At 40.9% G+C, this 16,191-nt stretch overlaps 1 protein-coding gene across 7 annotated transcripts in view; it reads left to right on the forward strand.

Moving 5' to 3' along the window:
- LOC137173071 (partitioning defective 3 homolog) overlaps positions 1-16,191 on the forward strand; it is a 355,263-nt gene that overhangs the window by 214,046 nt on the left and 125,026 nt on the right. For all 7 annotated transcript variants that reach the window (XM_067577768.1, XM_067577762.1, XM_067577765.1 and 4 more), the window contains exons 15-16: positions 1,189-1,336; positions 12,199-12,385. In XM_067577768.1, coding sequence (XP_067433869.1) covers positions 1,189-1,336; positions 12,199-12,385 — 335 coding nt within the window. The remainder of the gene's footprint in view (positions 1-1,188; positions 1,337-12,198; positions 12,386-16,191) is intronic.

The raw sequence follows: 16,191 nt of genomic DNA on the forward strand, positions 1-16,191 counted from the left end.
ATGCTTGAGGTACAGAGTTGAACTGTGCAAGACTATCTAGCTGTGAGGGAGCTATCTGTAATAGGTCCTGTTCAGGGAGTTCTTCTCCAGTGCATTCCCCCGGCTGCCCACAGGCTCCTATGAAGCATTGTCAAAATAAGGCCAAGGCCCTAGCTTTATTCTCTAACTCTCTGCACGTGGATTTGATTTTTTTTCTCTCTCTACTTGCTGACTCTTGCTGTAGTAGTTCCATTGTCTCTATGCTAAAAAATACTATTGGCTGTTGAAGCCAGTATCTGGGCTTGGTGGTCACAGACCCAAAGACTAACCGCTAACACTGTCCCTCTGTCAAGACTGACACATGCACTGAGTGTACAGTGGGCTCAATAACCAGCAGTGCGGCACATTGACCACATGGCAAATGTCACTGGTCCATTTACTAGAGCTCATTGTTAGAGACAGCTGTCTATCGGCCTATGGGAAATCCATGGAGCTTTATCCGGCTCGGACTACTGCAGGAGCCGTCTCACACTGCTGAGCCAGAAAATACGACGTTAGCTGAGATAGACACTGAAGCCCAGGTTACATGTTTCTGGAGTATTGATGGAATCACATTAAGAGCCATACTGTGCCTGAAGTTCAGACTACCAATTTGATTTTTTTTTAAAAATCCAATAGTAGTCCAATTTTTGCCCTTTTTACCATCTGTTTGGTTTGTTTTTAAGTCACAATCTATGTTTCACATGTAAAAGCAAAGGTTAACCCCACCACCAAATATCAAAACACATGACACATGAGCTATTAACACACAGAATAACACAAGCCTACCTAAGTTTTTTAGCCATGATAGCGTCTGGAAATAACAGTCAGTCCACCATTTTGGTCAAGACAACTATTGGATAGGTTGCCATGAAATTTGATGGTGATGGTGAACATGGTAAACATTACACCTGTTAAACATCAGCATTTTAACATTGTCATTGTGAATATGTTAGCATGCTGAAATCAGCATTTAGCTCAATTTACTTTTGAGTTCAAAATTTTCATGTATGTATGCATATACTTCAAGTGTATGTGGTTAAAAAAATTACAAATTGGGCCTTCAAGGAAGGTATTTTAAGACAAACTCAGAGTCTAATTGCTTTCATTTTGGCATTGTACACCTTTGTAAGCACCATGTCTACTCTCCACCTCTCCTGGTGTCTGTAGGAAGCTCCTGGCAGCCCTCCAGTGTTGGAGCATCCTGTCAACTCTCTACTGGACAACCATGAGCGCCGGATCTCCCATTCTCTGTATGAAACCATCGAGGGCTTTGACAACATCTCCACACCACGGACTAATGTGATCGGACGTATTGGTGAGTCAAAGCCACCTTAAATAAATCATCATAGTTCTTTGACTCTCTCTTTCAACACCTTTATGTTTCTTTCAACTGCTACTAAACAACATCATTCCACAAATTGGATTTTTTTTTGGCCGGTCACTCCCCATTGGCCTTGATGGGAAGTGTGGTTGACCTGCTAACCTCATTCTCATTAGATATATTTTCCCCATGAATTGGTGCTGTCTGCAATCTGACATTATCTGATCAATTTTAACATTCACCCCATCACCTCTGAAGAGCTTCTGCTAGCGTCTTACCTTAAACCCCCAACCAGCATCTCCTTCAAAGCTTCTTCCCCCCTCATCACCCTGAATCCTAAGATACGCTATTTCACTATTCAAACCTCTCAGGGATTAACGTCATCCCCAATCCTCCCAGCCTTCACTCCACTCCCGACTGGTTTCACTGGGGTCAATTCCCATTCTATCCAGTTGACATCAGCTGGCTGAGATCTCAGCTCCTCAGGTGTATTAGAATTGGCAATTCAATCCTCAACCAGTCACTGCTGTCATCTCAACATCGACAGACCTTTCACATATACATACACAGAACTGAAAGGTGATTGCGTCGGTCTAGGGAGGGTGTGTTTGTGGGGGATGACGCAGTGTATGAACATGTATCCACACCCTTCCTCCCTCTTTTTCCATCTAATCTCCAAACTCATCCTTTTACCATTTTTCTACCCACTGATAAACTGTCTCCTCATGATCTCCTCGTCTCTCACTCCTTCTCCTCTTTCACCCTTCCACCCTCCTCTGCACAGATGGAGTGAATTTGTAATCCGTCAACGATCTACACTTTTTTCTTTTCTGTCCTTCCCCTATCTGTTCTCCCGTTTCTCTCCTATCCCCCTCCCACCATTTCCCCCCAGAGTGGTGCCACTCTGCCACTGATCATAGAAGATCAGAGGCTGTGTCAGAAGCATCTGATGGTTAATTAAGCCTCCAGATCAATAGGGCTTGCCCCTGACACTCTCTCTCCCTGTGTCTCTCTTTCTGCCCTTCTCTTTTTCTACTCTTTCATCATGTCTTCCTCTCCCATCCCAAATCAAATCTTCTCAAATTGGTTGGGTTTTCCTCTCAGTTTGGGTTATTTATTCCACTGGCTTTTCCGACGCAGGCTTTTCAGAACGCCGCTGTGATCATAAGCGGCAACTGTGGGCGCGCTGATGGAAAAGTTTCTTGCCATTGAAACTTCAAGGGCGCCCAGCGCACATCTCATCCTGCAGAGTGGGAGTCAAATGAGCCAAGTGGAAAAGTTTTAGAGGTGGGGGCGGAGTGGGTGCTAAAGCAGTAAGTTATCACAACCGAAAGCTCAGCGGAGTCTCAGATCTTTGACTCCGCTTTTCTCACAGCAAGAAAATGTCAGCTCCTTTTCTTCTCTGTCTTCAGGCTGTCTCGGAGTCGTGCCCTCATTAACCCGTGCCTACATGCTCTGACAGGTCTTCATTTTTTTTAAACTGACACAATTTTGTTATTTAAATTTCTGATGCAGTCACAGTTGAGTTTATAGTCATTACAGCAACACAACACTGTCACACTGAGGTAAAGTTCAGCACCTGAGAGGTAAAATGCAGGGATTCACTCCATCCAAGGCTGGGTCTCTACTTTTCAAAATGACTCTCTATATAATCTTCATTTTTGTTCTTTAACATTTACTGGACATTTGGTGGTTATTTGGTGCATGCAGAAAACGCGTTTTGTTTCTTAAACATGCATGAAGGCATATTAGATACTTTATATTTGAAGAAAAATTGGAGGAAGAAAGTCACAAGCAAGTGTCTATGACCTTGCAGTGACAACACAGAGCAGAGATCTAGTTAACCTTGGTCAAATATCACAAGCAAGTAGCATCAGTATTCCTCACATATCTCATCTGTGTTCTTCTGATGTGGATTTTTTTTTGCTTTTCTTTCTCTTATCTAACTGAAATGTTTCTCTTTTAGTTTAAATAAATTAAACTAATAAACAGAGACACAATTCAGAAATAACACCAAAGTGTATCTTACCCTGTCTCCACTTAGTAAGACATTTTGTGTGGATGGTAAATCACTGCAGGCTGGACAGACAGTATGTAGCTGTTTCCACTCTCTATCCTCCTCTATATGTTATTTCAGATGGGCTCAGACATATTGCCTGTTGTGTGAGATGTGACAGTTGGTTAGAGGACAGATGCTGAGATGGGCTCGGCAAGGTCAGGAAACGCACAGCCGCCAGGGCTTGACTGACAGCTCGATGTGGAGTGTATCTAGACCTGCTAAATTACTGAATCATGAAGGCCAGTCGTGGAGTTTAGGATATGGTAGGGTACACGTGCAGCAGTACATACACAAGGTTGCGTGCACACACACCCGCTCACTCACTCACTCACTCACAGTACAACCTCTCAATCAGGTTACACACTCTCCCCACTGATGTGAGCCATACATTTTTCCTCGGAGCAAATAGTGATTACTGACAAAATTCTGAGGCATTTTACCTCTTAAAAGACAACGGAGGAACTCTCTAACCAAATCATGTGCTCTCATCTGCTCCATTATACGGCCCGTGCTGCTATAAATGGAGCAAGACACAGAGGTAAATGGAAAGGAATGGTTTTGCTGTTCAAGAATTAAGACCTGACTTTGATTGTGAGTTATTACAGAGGGCAGCAAGTCAATACAGCGAAATTGTAAACTCCATATTTCTGCCAACCTATGATTGTTATTGCTACACTCTCTATTTTCTGTTAAAAGACAGCAGATAACTACCACGTCCTATGGATGCCTTATCTCACCTCACCCAGATATTGATCATATGCTGGACAGTCTCATCTACTCCCTGCAGTCACAGGTAGCTCGTTGCCTTTCTTCCGAAACAGCAGGAATAGGTCTTCTTTTAGGGAAAGGCACAATTCAATGAATTATAGGAATTATAATTACCATGGCAACGGGGAAGAAAAGCACAAAATGACACAGGAGACAGGTGCTATTATAGTGCCATCACATTGATTGTAAGGGCACTTTGCCTCAATCCTCCCTGTAGTGTTTCGGGCTGTCATTCAGAACTATCTGCTCTGTCTATGTGTGTGTGTGTGTGTGTGTGTGTGTGTGTGTGTGTGTGTGTGTGTGTGTGAGCACATACATTCATATAATCAATAGTCAGAGGTAATCCCATCCCCTGTTTGCTTCAGTAAACCATGCGATACTGTGACATTGTCAGCTTTAGCTTCACACATGCACACACCATGCATCGTAGCATCATTGGCCAGAGGCTGAATCCACAACTAGCAGGTAGTGAACATACAGTATGCTTAACTCCCCGCTCAAATGAAATGAGTTTCTGACACTTTCTGTCTTATCTTTCTCTGTTTTCACTCTATCCCCACCCTCCTTTTGCCCTTGGGGGTGAAAGGATGGAGAAATCAGCAGAGATGCATTCTCACTCAAAGAAGGAAAAGCAGAGAGAAAGAAGAAAAGTTGAATTAAGGAGAAGGAAATATGGAACTGAGTGAAATCTCCTGTGTGCACGCACTGTGATAGCGACAGCCGGGGTTTGACACAAAGGTCGTTAGCATCACACCCGGCTTTGCCTTCTATTCTATCTAATTGAAAAGTGCTGCTGGGTGTGGGCTCCACACGCTGGGGTGAAAATTGAGGCCCATGAACTGACACTGTCTGTGAATGTGGCTGTTTGGATGAATGCCTGAGTCTGAGTGTACACCTATGAGGGGTACAGGAGTGTGGGAGAGGTGGGAACCAAGCGAGTGGACTTATGCTGTTTTCACACAGGAAAGAAGGCGTTCACAGGATGCCATTGGTGCAGCGCAGGTAGCAGTGGAAAATTCTATAGACTAAACCAGACACACACTGAGGCAAATCCAAAATTAGTTACTTATAAAAGTGTGTAACAACAAAGTTCTCTCACTTTGGAGGACTTTCTACTTTTTCTATCATTATGAAGACATGTACTTATTTAAAAGATGAAGAGCAAACACACAGTCATGAGCAGACTAGCAACAAGACTAACATGAACACACCAACCTCTGAGTGTCCCTAGACACTGTAGTCTTCTCTAATGGTCTTTAAAAGCCGTCTTCCCAGGAATTGACCCTTCCGTCCCCTCACCTTCAGTATTACACAGCCTGCAGACTCATCTTCTCTGTATGCTCAGCCATCAGTGCAGGAGATGAGGCGGAGTGACCTCCCTTAACTTGGTGTTTAGGCTGCTTGAGAGTGCTATTAACATGCCTCAGTGAGAAAATGACAGACATAAATGATGTTACCCAGGAACTTTCCCTTTTCCTGCACTTTATACTTATTCATTGTGGTCATTTGGGGCAAAAGAGGTGCAGCTGCAATAGAATCTTTTGACATATTTAATATATTCTTTTAAAACACTTTTATAACTTGAAGCACCTGTAAGATGTGGTAAGTTGATACATGTTGATATATTAGAACAAAATGAAGCTGTGATACATATACTCACTGATTTATTCTTTTATTATATTTAGCTTATTTGCAAGTTTTACTGTACCCGGGACTGTGCACTGGTGAAATCTGACTCTACACAGTACATACATGGTGAGGTCATATCATGCAGTAGATTTCTTAACTTGTTTTATGTTTGATTTATTTTATTTTATCTTTTTTTTTTCTTTTTTTTAAAATTTGGGTAGTTAATATTGATAATAAAACAAATAGAAATTTAGAGCTGAAATGAGCATAATAGGTCCTCTTTAAATAAGAACCATTACAACATCATTACATCAGCATCTTTCAAGATACAATTAAACAAGAAAATTAGCTTTATCAACTCACACAGGTGTTTTCACTTAGTCTGCCTAATTAGACATTTTCTTTGCATCTAGCTTTGTTGTTTTATATAATTCTATCATAACTCTGTCCAACTTCTGCCTGAGCAAAAGTCTAATTAGCCAGAATAAGTTAGAACACCTTAATGAGTATGCAGGTCAGCAATTCTACATTTACCATCTGATATTGTATTATTGTGATATGATAGATTGGTGTTTGTCTCTGAAACAGAACAGGTGGAATTTGACTTGTGTGAATGATGATTACAGCACAAAGCATCAAGTATTAAATATGAATATTTCCAGACCTTCACATTATTGGAGATAATGAGATATATAGAGTACAGTAGCTATATATATCAGTCATGTGTAAGAGTAAATATACATTAATACATAATAATTAATACAGCAAGTTTATAACATTTTTCTCTTCTTTGTAAGCATGTTTTCCATTTATAGCATCAGAGGATGACTTGTTTGATATTTGCTTCTAACCTTTCACCCCATACAAGCTGCAGAGGAATCAAACTGCTCAGTATCTCTGCCTTCAGCGTGGGTGAGCTCCTCTTGAGCTTTAGCTAACACAGCTGGTGCTTGTGTGAAAAGGTTGAGGTGGTTTGAAATTATATTCCTTGAAATGGCATTTAAAGGCTAAATAACAGGCTTGGATAGGTGGGCGGCTCTTCCTTCAACACTGTTGATGGGTTGACCTCTGGAAAAGGAAAATCTTTCAGCCTCATCGTGGTAATATATGCCAGAGAGGTGGTTAGTTTAGTTTGACGACATATGTGAGATAATCTTTGCCAGCAATGACGCCATCTTGGTAGCATTGTCGACATCCATATATTATTAGCCTTAAACTTTTCACAAAATTAGTTTTCCTGTCATAACAATAACCGCAATTTGTCACCTCCCAGACCAGGACTCAGACAAAAACTGATCATGACTGTTGCCTGAATGCTGTGGTCCTGGGTCCATGGGAACCATCTGTTGGTCCCAGTGTTCAGTGTCTCTAATCCTGTCCTAGATGTCTGAGTGTCATTTTTCCGCATGGAAGTGAGACACTGTCATCCAGCCAATCAACTAAATGTTCTGATCAATTGCATTGACGAGGAAATCCCTTGTGGTACATGGTGGACCGCTGTTAGGAAACGGCACCAGTGTCCCCTGGTGAGCATAAGGCTTTGGTTACCACCAGCGTGTACTTAGGGTGATTACCTGCTGCAATCCATGTATGGGTCTGATAGCCGTGGCCGCGTGGATCAACTAATGATTCCTCCTCCAGTCAGATCAATAGGCCAAAGTGTCACAGAAGAAGCAAGAGAGAAAATGAGACAGCGTAAGAGAGGAAAAGAAAGTACGAGTGTGTGTGATGGACATAGATGGAGGAAATCGTGTAGCAGAAAGAAGATGGAGTGCGGCTATTAGTGTGACCTCTCACCTTACAGCTCAATGTTTCAACGGGCAACGCTTGGTCAGAAGGCAGAGAAAGAGGAGAGTGAAGCTCTGATCCATTTGGATGGATGTAGCCAGGTGGCCTCTCGAGCCAGAGAGCTCATCCGTCTCTGTCTTCATTCTCTGCCAGAAGGAGGAAGAACATCTCTGCTTCAATATCATGGAATAGCTTCCATATGCTGAGCACGGCTGGCCAGCGGGCTACGTGTGCTTCAGTACAGTCGTGGAGACATGTGACTTTCACTATACTGATTGTGTGCTTGAAGATTGTCTGCAGCAAACTTCTCAAGTGTTGGGCATGATGAGTGGACAGATAGGATAGTATGATTAATATGAAGGTGTTACGTACATTACATAAACTGAAACAAATTGTTTTAGTGATGTTGTATCTATGAGCCACAGTTGCAATTAAAATTTTATGTCGTAACATTAAAATTAACAACCACAGTAATCACTTTGACTTTAATGCGTCTCAGCTGATCCTGTTTACGCAACACATTACAGCATTATTGCAATTATTGTAAACCCCACCCCGACAACTTGTGTTTGTTTTCTAGCAGGATGGTGACTGTAATGGTGGGTGCTGAGATGGTGGAGGGTGTGTGTCTGCTTCTGTCAGTGTGACTCATGAGAAGCTATCTTTAATTACAGTGTGACAAAGGCCACAGTGGCACAATGTTGCCAGAGTACTATGTGCTGCATGGATGGTAAGCATGAATCAGAAGCTTTTTAACAAATAACCAAATAGCCCCTTTGTGAAGGAGCCAGCCTCTGTGAACCATTAATCTGGTGTAATATTTATCCCCATGTGACCTCACGTACATGTCTCTTAAGATACGTGTGTGACTGTTGATTCAATTGTGATGTTTCTTTGTTGTCTTTGTCTTTTTCTTCTTCTTTTTTTTTCATGAACTGACAGCATGAAAGGTTCTAGTGTATTCAGGATTGTCGAGGTCATCGCAGGCTGAATAACAGCGTTTTGATTCTAGCTAAGATAGCGGTTTTGGTGTTTGGTGAAAACAGTGACTGTATTCACAATACTCAGGTATGAATGCTTGTTGTTATTTGCTGTGGTGCTATTAGGCAAAGGAATAACATAAAGGTAAAACCTGCTTCAAAACTCCAGACAACAGTGAGCTCAGATTCCTTTGCGCAAAATGATGTAAACAACAGAAAGACCACTCAAAGCACATAAAAGAAGACTGCAAACAAGACACTGAAAATATATTCCGTCTTTATTTCATCAGCATTTGTTTGCATTCACTATCATCACTCCAGACCAGCTTTGACTTTCAACTGCCTGCACCCCTGAGCTTAGATATCAGCTAGTTCAAGCTCAAACACACACATATACACCGCCTGTCGATCTGGCTGGCGAAAGGAAGTGAAGTGTCTCTGCTGGTCTTGTCACCTGCCCTTTTTCCCCCCCGTCACCAACTGTGAGGAGCTGGTAAAAGACAATGGTGTTAAAACAGTGAGTGAGCAGCCCCATCTGCACCTCACTGTGCCAAAACACCACCGAAGGTGCTGAAAAGTCTTTCTCTTCAGTGTTTGTCTCTTTTCCCACTCTGCCCTTTGCCTTTTATCTTTCCCGGCCCAGTTTTATGAACCAAAGAGCAATTTAATACAAACATACTGTTCCTAAGAGAAATTTTCTTTCAGTCTGTTTGTTACAGCCCTGGCTGTATTCCTATCTCTGTGTAGTTTTGCTCCTGTGTTTATGTGAGGGTGTGTGATCCGTTCCTGTGAGGATCTAGCTGGCCTTAGTCTTGTCTGCTTCAGTGTTGCAGTTTGGCTGTAATTTTCAGAGCTAACTTGCTGAATGCTACAACAAGAACTGTGGGGTGAGTGGGCTGTGATTTCCCTCTATGCTTATTATGCTGACAGCTGCAGAAAAGCAAGTAGTTTCTCTAATTATTTTCACCTTTCAAAGCATCAGCTAGCCCTTACTGTATGTGTCCACTAGCCATTCATCGCCCTGTGCATGTGCGTGTACGTGTGTGTGTCCTTTAGCCACTTAGCAAGGAAGAAAGTGGAATGACTTTAACAACTCTTCATCTGGAGAGCTGACCAATTGTTTCAAGAGGTCCTGACTGGAAATATTTCATAAAGTTTCTAATTAAAACTGTGTCCTCTGTTGGCAAAAGTGGTCTGCTGACATGAGTGAATATAAAGTGATTATGGGTTATGTATTGTCTACACCTCATCTTTTAAAGAAACAGCGATTCTCATTCTAGTAGCACTGTGTGTCTTTTCCAGGCTGCTACTGTAGTGAAATAGTCAGTGCCGCTGATGCAACCGAGAGGTAACTCTACCTAACAAGTGAGGAAAAGCAAAGGCTGGTAAAGCAACGGCCCCTGTGGATACACATCCGAAGGGCATCTCTTATTGACACTGCGGCACTTTTATAAAACTGACAGTGTTTTGAAGACAAAGGAAAGAGGTGTTGAATTTTGAAAGAAAGAGTGTTTGATGCAGTTGGAGAAGTGACTGACAAAAATTGCACAGGGACTTTGAGGACAAACCTAAACTACAATACAGAGCAAAAGGCACACAAAACAATGAAGTACACAAACAATGTGCACAATAATGATACTAAGTACTGATGACTATAAGCTGCAAACAGTAGTATTTATCTAATTGTCCTAGAGCTGCAAAAAAAAAACCAACTAACTTACATACCACAATTAATGAAATTTAAAAAAAGATCACAAGTAGATGATAAATGATGAATATAATGTAAATGTCCAACTATAATTTAACTCCTAACTATTCAGTCTGTGAGACTGTGCTTAGTCTGACAGACTTCCTGGAGTTTCTCACTGTCATTACTCCAGTCCTGCTGATTTACTGTACAGGGTGAATTCAATTACCCATGGTTCTCTGTCAAGCTGCCCAAGTGAGAAATGGCCTTCATTTCACCTGTACAGGGTTGGCAGCCATCTTAACCGGTTCAGATGAGCAGTCTATAGACAAAGAGATGAGGCTTCCAAAAGAATCAATTAATAGATACATAGCAACACAAGAAAACACAAGAAATGCAGGTGTGAAACATAAGATAAAATAATAAACATCAGACTTGTAATCTCAATAAATCTGGCGTTTGCTTTGAAACCGTTTGTTTGGAAGATATTCACACAATGTATAATAAATATGTCTTTTGTCACATTCCACTGATAAGGCTTTGGACACATATGACAAATAACCTTGGAATGCACTTCAGTCCATTTCTGTTTGTTATTTGACTTTCAGTGCACTTTTGGGAGGGCCTTTATAAGCCCACCGGGTTTCCTTCCTCTGCACAGCTGTTTTGTGTCTTTTTGTTTTTCTTTTAATTTTTTTTCTGTGCAAATAACCAAACTGAGCTATATACCTCATTGCTGTGTTGATTGGTGCTCAGATGCACTTTCACGGTATGCATTTATCATTTGTCCGGTGAAATGAAATGCCTCTGAGAGTCATGTTGGGATCCTGCCAGGGTAAATATTGTTGTCTGCTGTTCGTGATTACACACAATTGTTCCTAAGCTGTTAAATTTGCAAAATGGCTCTCCTCTAATGGAAACAAAAGCAAAGACCACAGGAAGTTCAGCATTTCTGAAACCCTTTGTCTAATGGTAATCAGGTGTGTGGTTGAACTCAGCACTTGTCACTCGTCTTGACTTTGATTCCCCCCCCCTTTTTTTTTTTTATGCATCCATGTCTGTACTTAAGTCAGGTACTGATCAATTTGCAGAGAGAATCTTGCACCTCTGCATTGTAGCACTTCTCATGCTGTTGAACAACCTTTGTCCTGCCCTTGGTGCTGAGTGCCAGACACAGCAGAATATTCCCCATTGACTTTGACTCCTGAGGAGCAGCAAAGGAGCGATTCAGAGAAGTCCTCAGCTGAGGGGGGGTCAGGCGGGAAAGAATACAGATCAGGGGAGTTCTTCTTCTGCTCATCTTTGTCCTTGGAGAGGAGTGAAGGAGAATGGATAAAACAACTCAGGTCTAAAACTTTTAGCTGACTTCAAATGACTTTACGGGACAGTAGACATCATTTTATGTCTAGTTCTGTGAGTCTTGAAGGCCACTTTGTCCTGTCCGCTTGTAACCATCTTGTCCATTTTTGTGTCCTTTAATGAGTGTCATGTTTTCACTACTATCTAGTGGATATTGTCTCATCATGCAACCTCTTTGTTTGCATTCAGCACTGCAAACGTGTGCCTGATAAGCATTCTTAATTTACCCTTTTTGAAAAATGCTGTTGTCCTTCAGGCATGTTCTGATATGAACATTTCATAGTACAGTTATCTTTGCCAAAGTTATCTCTCTACCATATTATCTTTGTAATTATTAAAGTAAGATAAAATTATGTTTACCAAAATGTGTCTGTGGAGGTGTGTGTGTGTATGTGTCTTCAACATGTGTGTGCCTCTACACATATTTTTCCAATCCATCTTTTTCACACCTGTTATCAGACGCCACTGATGGATGTTTAAAGGACTTGAGTATTAATTCAATCTGGTGTTTTATAATTGGGAAAAATCTCTTATACATATTTGTAGTCTTGACCCATCTGTCTCCTTCCTTCTCTCTCTCTCTCAGGTAACTACCAGCTCTCTCCCACTGTCAACATGCCGCAGGATGACATAGTGATGATCGAAGACGATAGACCGCCTCTGCTTCCTGCCCACCTTTCTGACCAGTCATCCTCCAGTTCCCACGATGACATGGGCTTTGTTGGCGAGAACCCCGTGCCCTGGATCCATGAGCTACCCGGACAGAATGAATGGTGAGCAGTGAGTTGTTCTTACTTTGCGGTGGAGTCGGCTGAATTATTTATAACTTGATGGACTTAAGACAGGCCCTCTGTGGAAGAAAACAGAACGCTTTTTGTATTTTCAGTTACAATGTGCAGATGGTGTAGATTAGCTTAGTATGTGTGTGTGTGTGTGTGTGTGTGTGTGTTTGTGAGAGTTCCTGCTGGTCATTGAATCTCAGGACTGTCAATGAGTGTTGCGTTTCCTGGATTTAAATGCAAAATCATAATAATAATGACATTACAGGAATAAATATAAATGCATTTTCAGTTATTGCACACATTTATTACAGTAAATGTGTGCAATATGTGTGATAGTTTTCATTCATAGAAATCAGCAAACCAGACAGTCTGCCTTAACAAACTAGGAAATAATATTTTAATATGATACACTAAGTTTGTTTTGAGAAAGTAATGAAATCAGGGCTGCATTGGGAATACCTAATATTTGGGTACAAGTGTGCAGTTGTGTAACACTGTATGGAAGTTTGTGTGTAAATGGCAAGACACTCATGTGTGGCTCTGAATGTGTGTGTGTGCGTGTGTGTGTGTGCGTGTGTGTGTGTTAAATAATGGATGACCCAGCAGCAGTAGTCAGACTGTGAATAAAAAAAAACTCTCAGGGGCTTGTACAGTACCTCCACCCCTCTAAACCCGACCACCCATGGGATTTCAGCTCCTCACACTGCAGTCTTCGTGGAGCACCCTCATAATATATAAAATGTGAAGCCAGGGCTCATCATCTTCATTTTCAGAGGACAAAGTCTCTTTAGGGACCCAACCGGTTAAGCAAAGGAACCCCTACAGACCAGGAAAAACAAAAATAAAACAATGAGATATCAAGACTGCAGGACAGGATGCATTTTAAAATGCTATATTTCCAAGAAAACATTTTCTTGTTATTGCTGTCACTTAAAGGCTGTCTTTTAACACAGGAAGTTGCAGCCATTTGCACTTAAAGATATAATCACATACTCTAAAATTACCGATGGCATTTCCTGTATGATTGCAGTGTTCAGGTACAGGAAATGTAAAGACGAGACGTTCAATCATTTCTTCATTCTGGTCTGAACGACACAGTCAAGGACTGCTGTTTCCAACTCTTATATTGATTTATGTTTTCTTTTTTTTAATAAGAATTGTTATTCTTTCTCATGATTGGTTGGTTGATGTCACATGTAATGGCATGCTGCTACAGAGTTGAAGATTTTTTTTTTTTCAAGGTGAAATGCCAGCTGCCATGAATAGAGATGCTCACTTTATTTATTTATTTTTTTTAGTATTTTTATTTCTTTTCCCCAGAGACTCTCTACCCTTCCTCTCTCTCTCTCTCTCTCTCTATGTCTTTCTCTCTCTTTCTCTCATTAATAATGAATGAGTAGATTTGCTCAGCATGCCTGTTGTTCATGTGATGTCAGAGGTTTGTCATAGTGGATTAGGTCCACAGCATATGGCTGAATTGCACTCAGCCTCCCTCATACACTCTCCATGTGTACACACACACAGATGCAAACACACACACACACGTGCATGACGTGTGCACTCGAGGCAGAAGTATGCTATATACCACTGCCTAGGGTTATTGTGAATAATTCATGTCCTCAAAGTCACACACACACACACACACACATCAGGCACACATTCTCCTTTACTCAAATGCTAACAGCTGCTTAAACGTGCCAAGTGTGTATCCTCATTCTGACTGACTTACATTGTTTCTCATTTTACTTTTCAAGTGCCCCAAACATCCTACTACACACACACACACACACATATATACACACACACACACAGCGTTAACAGGCATACTGAGCCAGCAGGGGATGTGGGTCAGCCAAGCTCCAATGTATTGGAACTGTTACTTTTTAATTAAGCAGCCAGGGCCCTGTACGTATTGAATATGTATTGTGCAGAGCTGTGAAAGTCTCACCTCTGGCCTCCAGTATTATGCAGCCCTCCTTCCTCCTGGGAGGCGCCTTACCAAGGCCACAGCTAAACCTACAGTGCATACACAAAGCAGAAAAATGACTGCTTGGCTTATAAAAATCATTGTAATTCAGGTGCTTTTCCTTCATGTCAATTCAATTCAATTCAAACTTTATTTCAGACTCACAAGACAGTCCACAGTGTATAAAAAGAAAAAAAAAAATAGACATACAAGATAAAATCACAACGGTTCAACATTCAATTTAAAAAACAGCTCATATGTAGGCTCACCAGTGTTTTGTGAGCCTGGATGAGTACAGAGAACAGCTCTTCCCAGGGCTGGTTAAAGCCTCTATGATGATGTTCTCTGACTCATCCAAGCGACACATAAAACTGTGCATCAGATGTCTTAGAAGTGCCTCACATGTAGGAACACCAGAGAACACAAACAGTTGACTGGCACTATGCCATCTGGGAACCTGAAGCAGCAACCTCATAGCATCATCGTAAACCACTACGAGCCTCTGCATACTACTTTTCCTGTAGCAACATCAAAGATGAGCCGTACACAGAGGTGTGCGGAAAGCTCTAAATAATGAACATTTTACATCGACAGAACACATACTAAACTTGCGAAGCAGAATATTGGCCCGAGAATATAGTTTTTACAACACCGTCGATAAATATCTCTGTCATCATTCAAATCATCAGTGAGAAAACGGGGAAGATATTTTATTTCCTTGCATGTCATGAGAGGAATATGGCACAAGTGAGACACATGAAAAACTCATTTCCTATCCTCCTCTACTTCAGACTATCATGACATTGCTCTTTTTAGCATTAAATTTAATATCATAATCCTTGCCGTACTGTGAGCACACCTTCAGTAATTGCTGCAGCCCGGCACTATTAATGTCCTTTTTTCACCCAGTGGAATTTAACAAACTCAGATATACTTTTCCTCTACTCCTTTATTTCCTTTTATTCATGTATTTAAATTTACTTTGTTCACAAACAGAATATCCGAACAGTTGACTTGAAAAATTTATTTCATCCTTGCTTACTTCTCTTTATTAATGTAGGGGTGATCATAAGGTCATTTTAGCATCTGGCAGTGGCTATTAAGAGGCAAATAACTATTAATGTAACAAAAATCAATTAAAAAGAAGAAGTTTTTTTTTTGTTTTTTCTCCTCCTTTCCTACTCTTATTTTTATTCATTAAATTTCAGCCTTGTAGAATTTTATAAATGTACAGTCTCATCTTCAATTTCAACCCTACCTTATTTTCCCTCTTTTTCTTTCTTTTCTTCAGCAGGTTTCTACTGAATGATACAGCACACATGTCAGTGTGTTAACATGTTTGCCCCCAAGATAAATGATTGTTTTGGAGACAGAAATCCCATCTCACACAACACACATAAATTGACCTACTTTTTTTTTTTTTTTTTTTTTTTTTCCCTCTGACATCCCCAGCCAATATCTAATGAGTGTGTGTTCTGTATATGCTTGCATACACGGTTGCTATGCTGGGTGTTCATGTCTTGCTTCATGAAGACATACGCAGTTTAGTCTTATTATGCAGGTACTTAGAGCGGTCCCGTTGTTATGAACTGTTGTTGTACCACATCGGCTTTACAGGTCTTAAATGAACATAAACCAGACTATAAATATTACAACCCAATGCTTTTAGCTCTCTGTTAAAATGGTAACATACAGACATCAAAGCTTGTATTACTGCTATTACAGACTGTTTTATTAGTATTATTATTAAAATACCCCTTTTTATCAGCCTGGTGGTGGTAGTGTTTAGTAGTGACTGGTTCAATTCCAGTCCAGAATCCAGGTGGTAAAA

The sequence above is a fragment of the Thunnus thynnus genome, chromosome 21 (assembly GCF_963924715.1).
Source record: "Thunnus thynnus chromosome 21, fThuThy2.1, whole genome shotgun sequence".
NCBI lineage: Eukaryota > Metazoa > Chordata > Actinopteri > Scombriformes > Scombridae > Thunnus > Thunnus thynnus.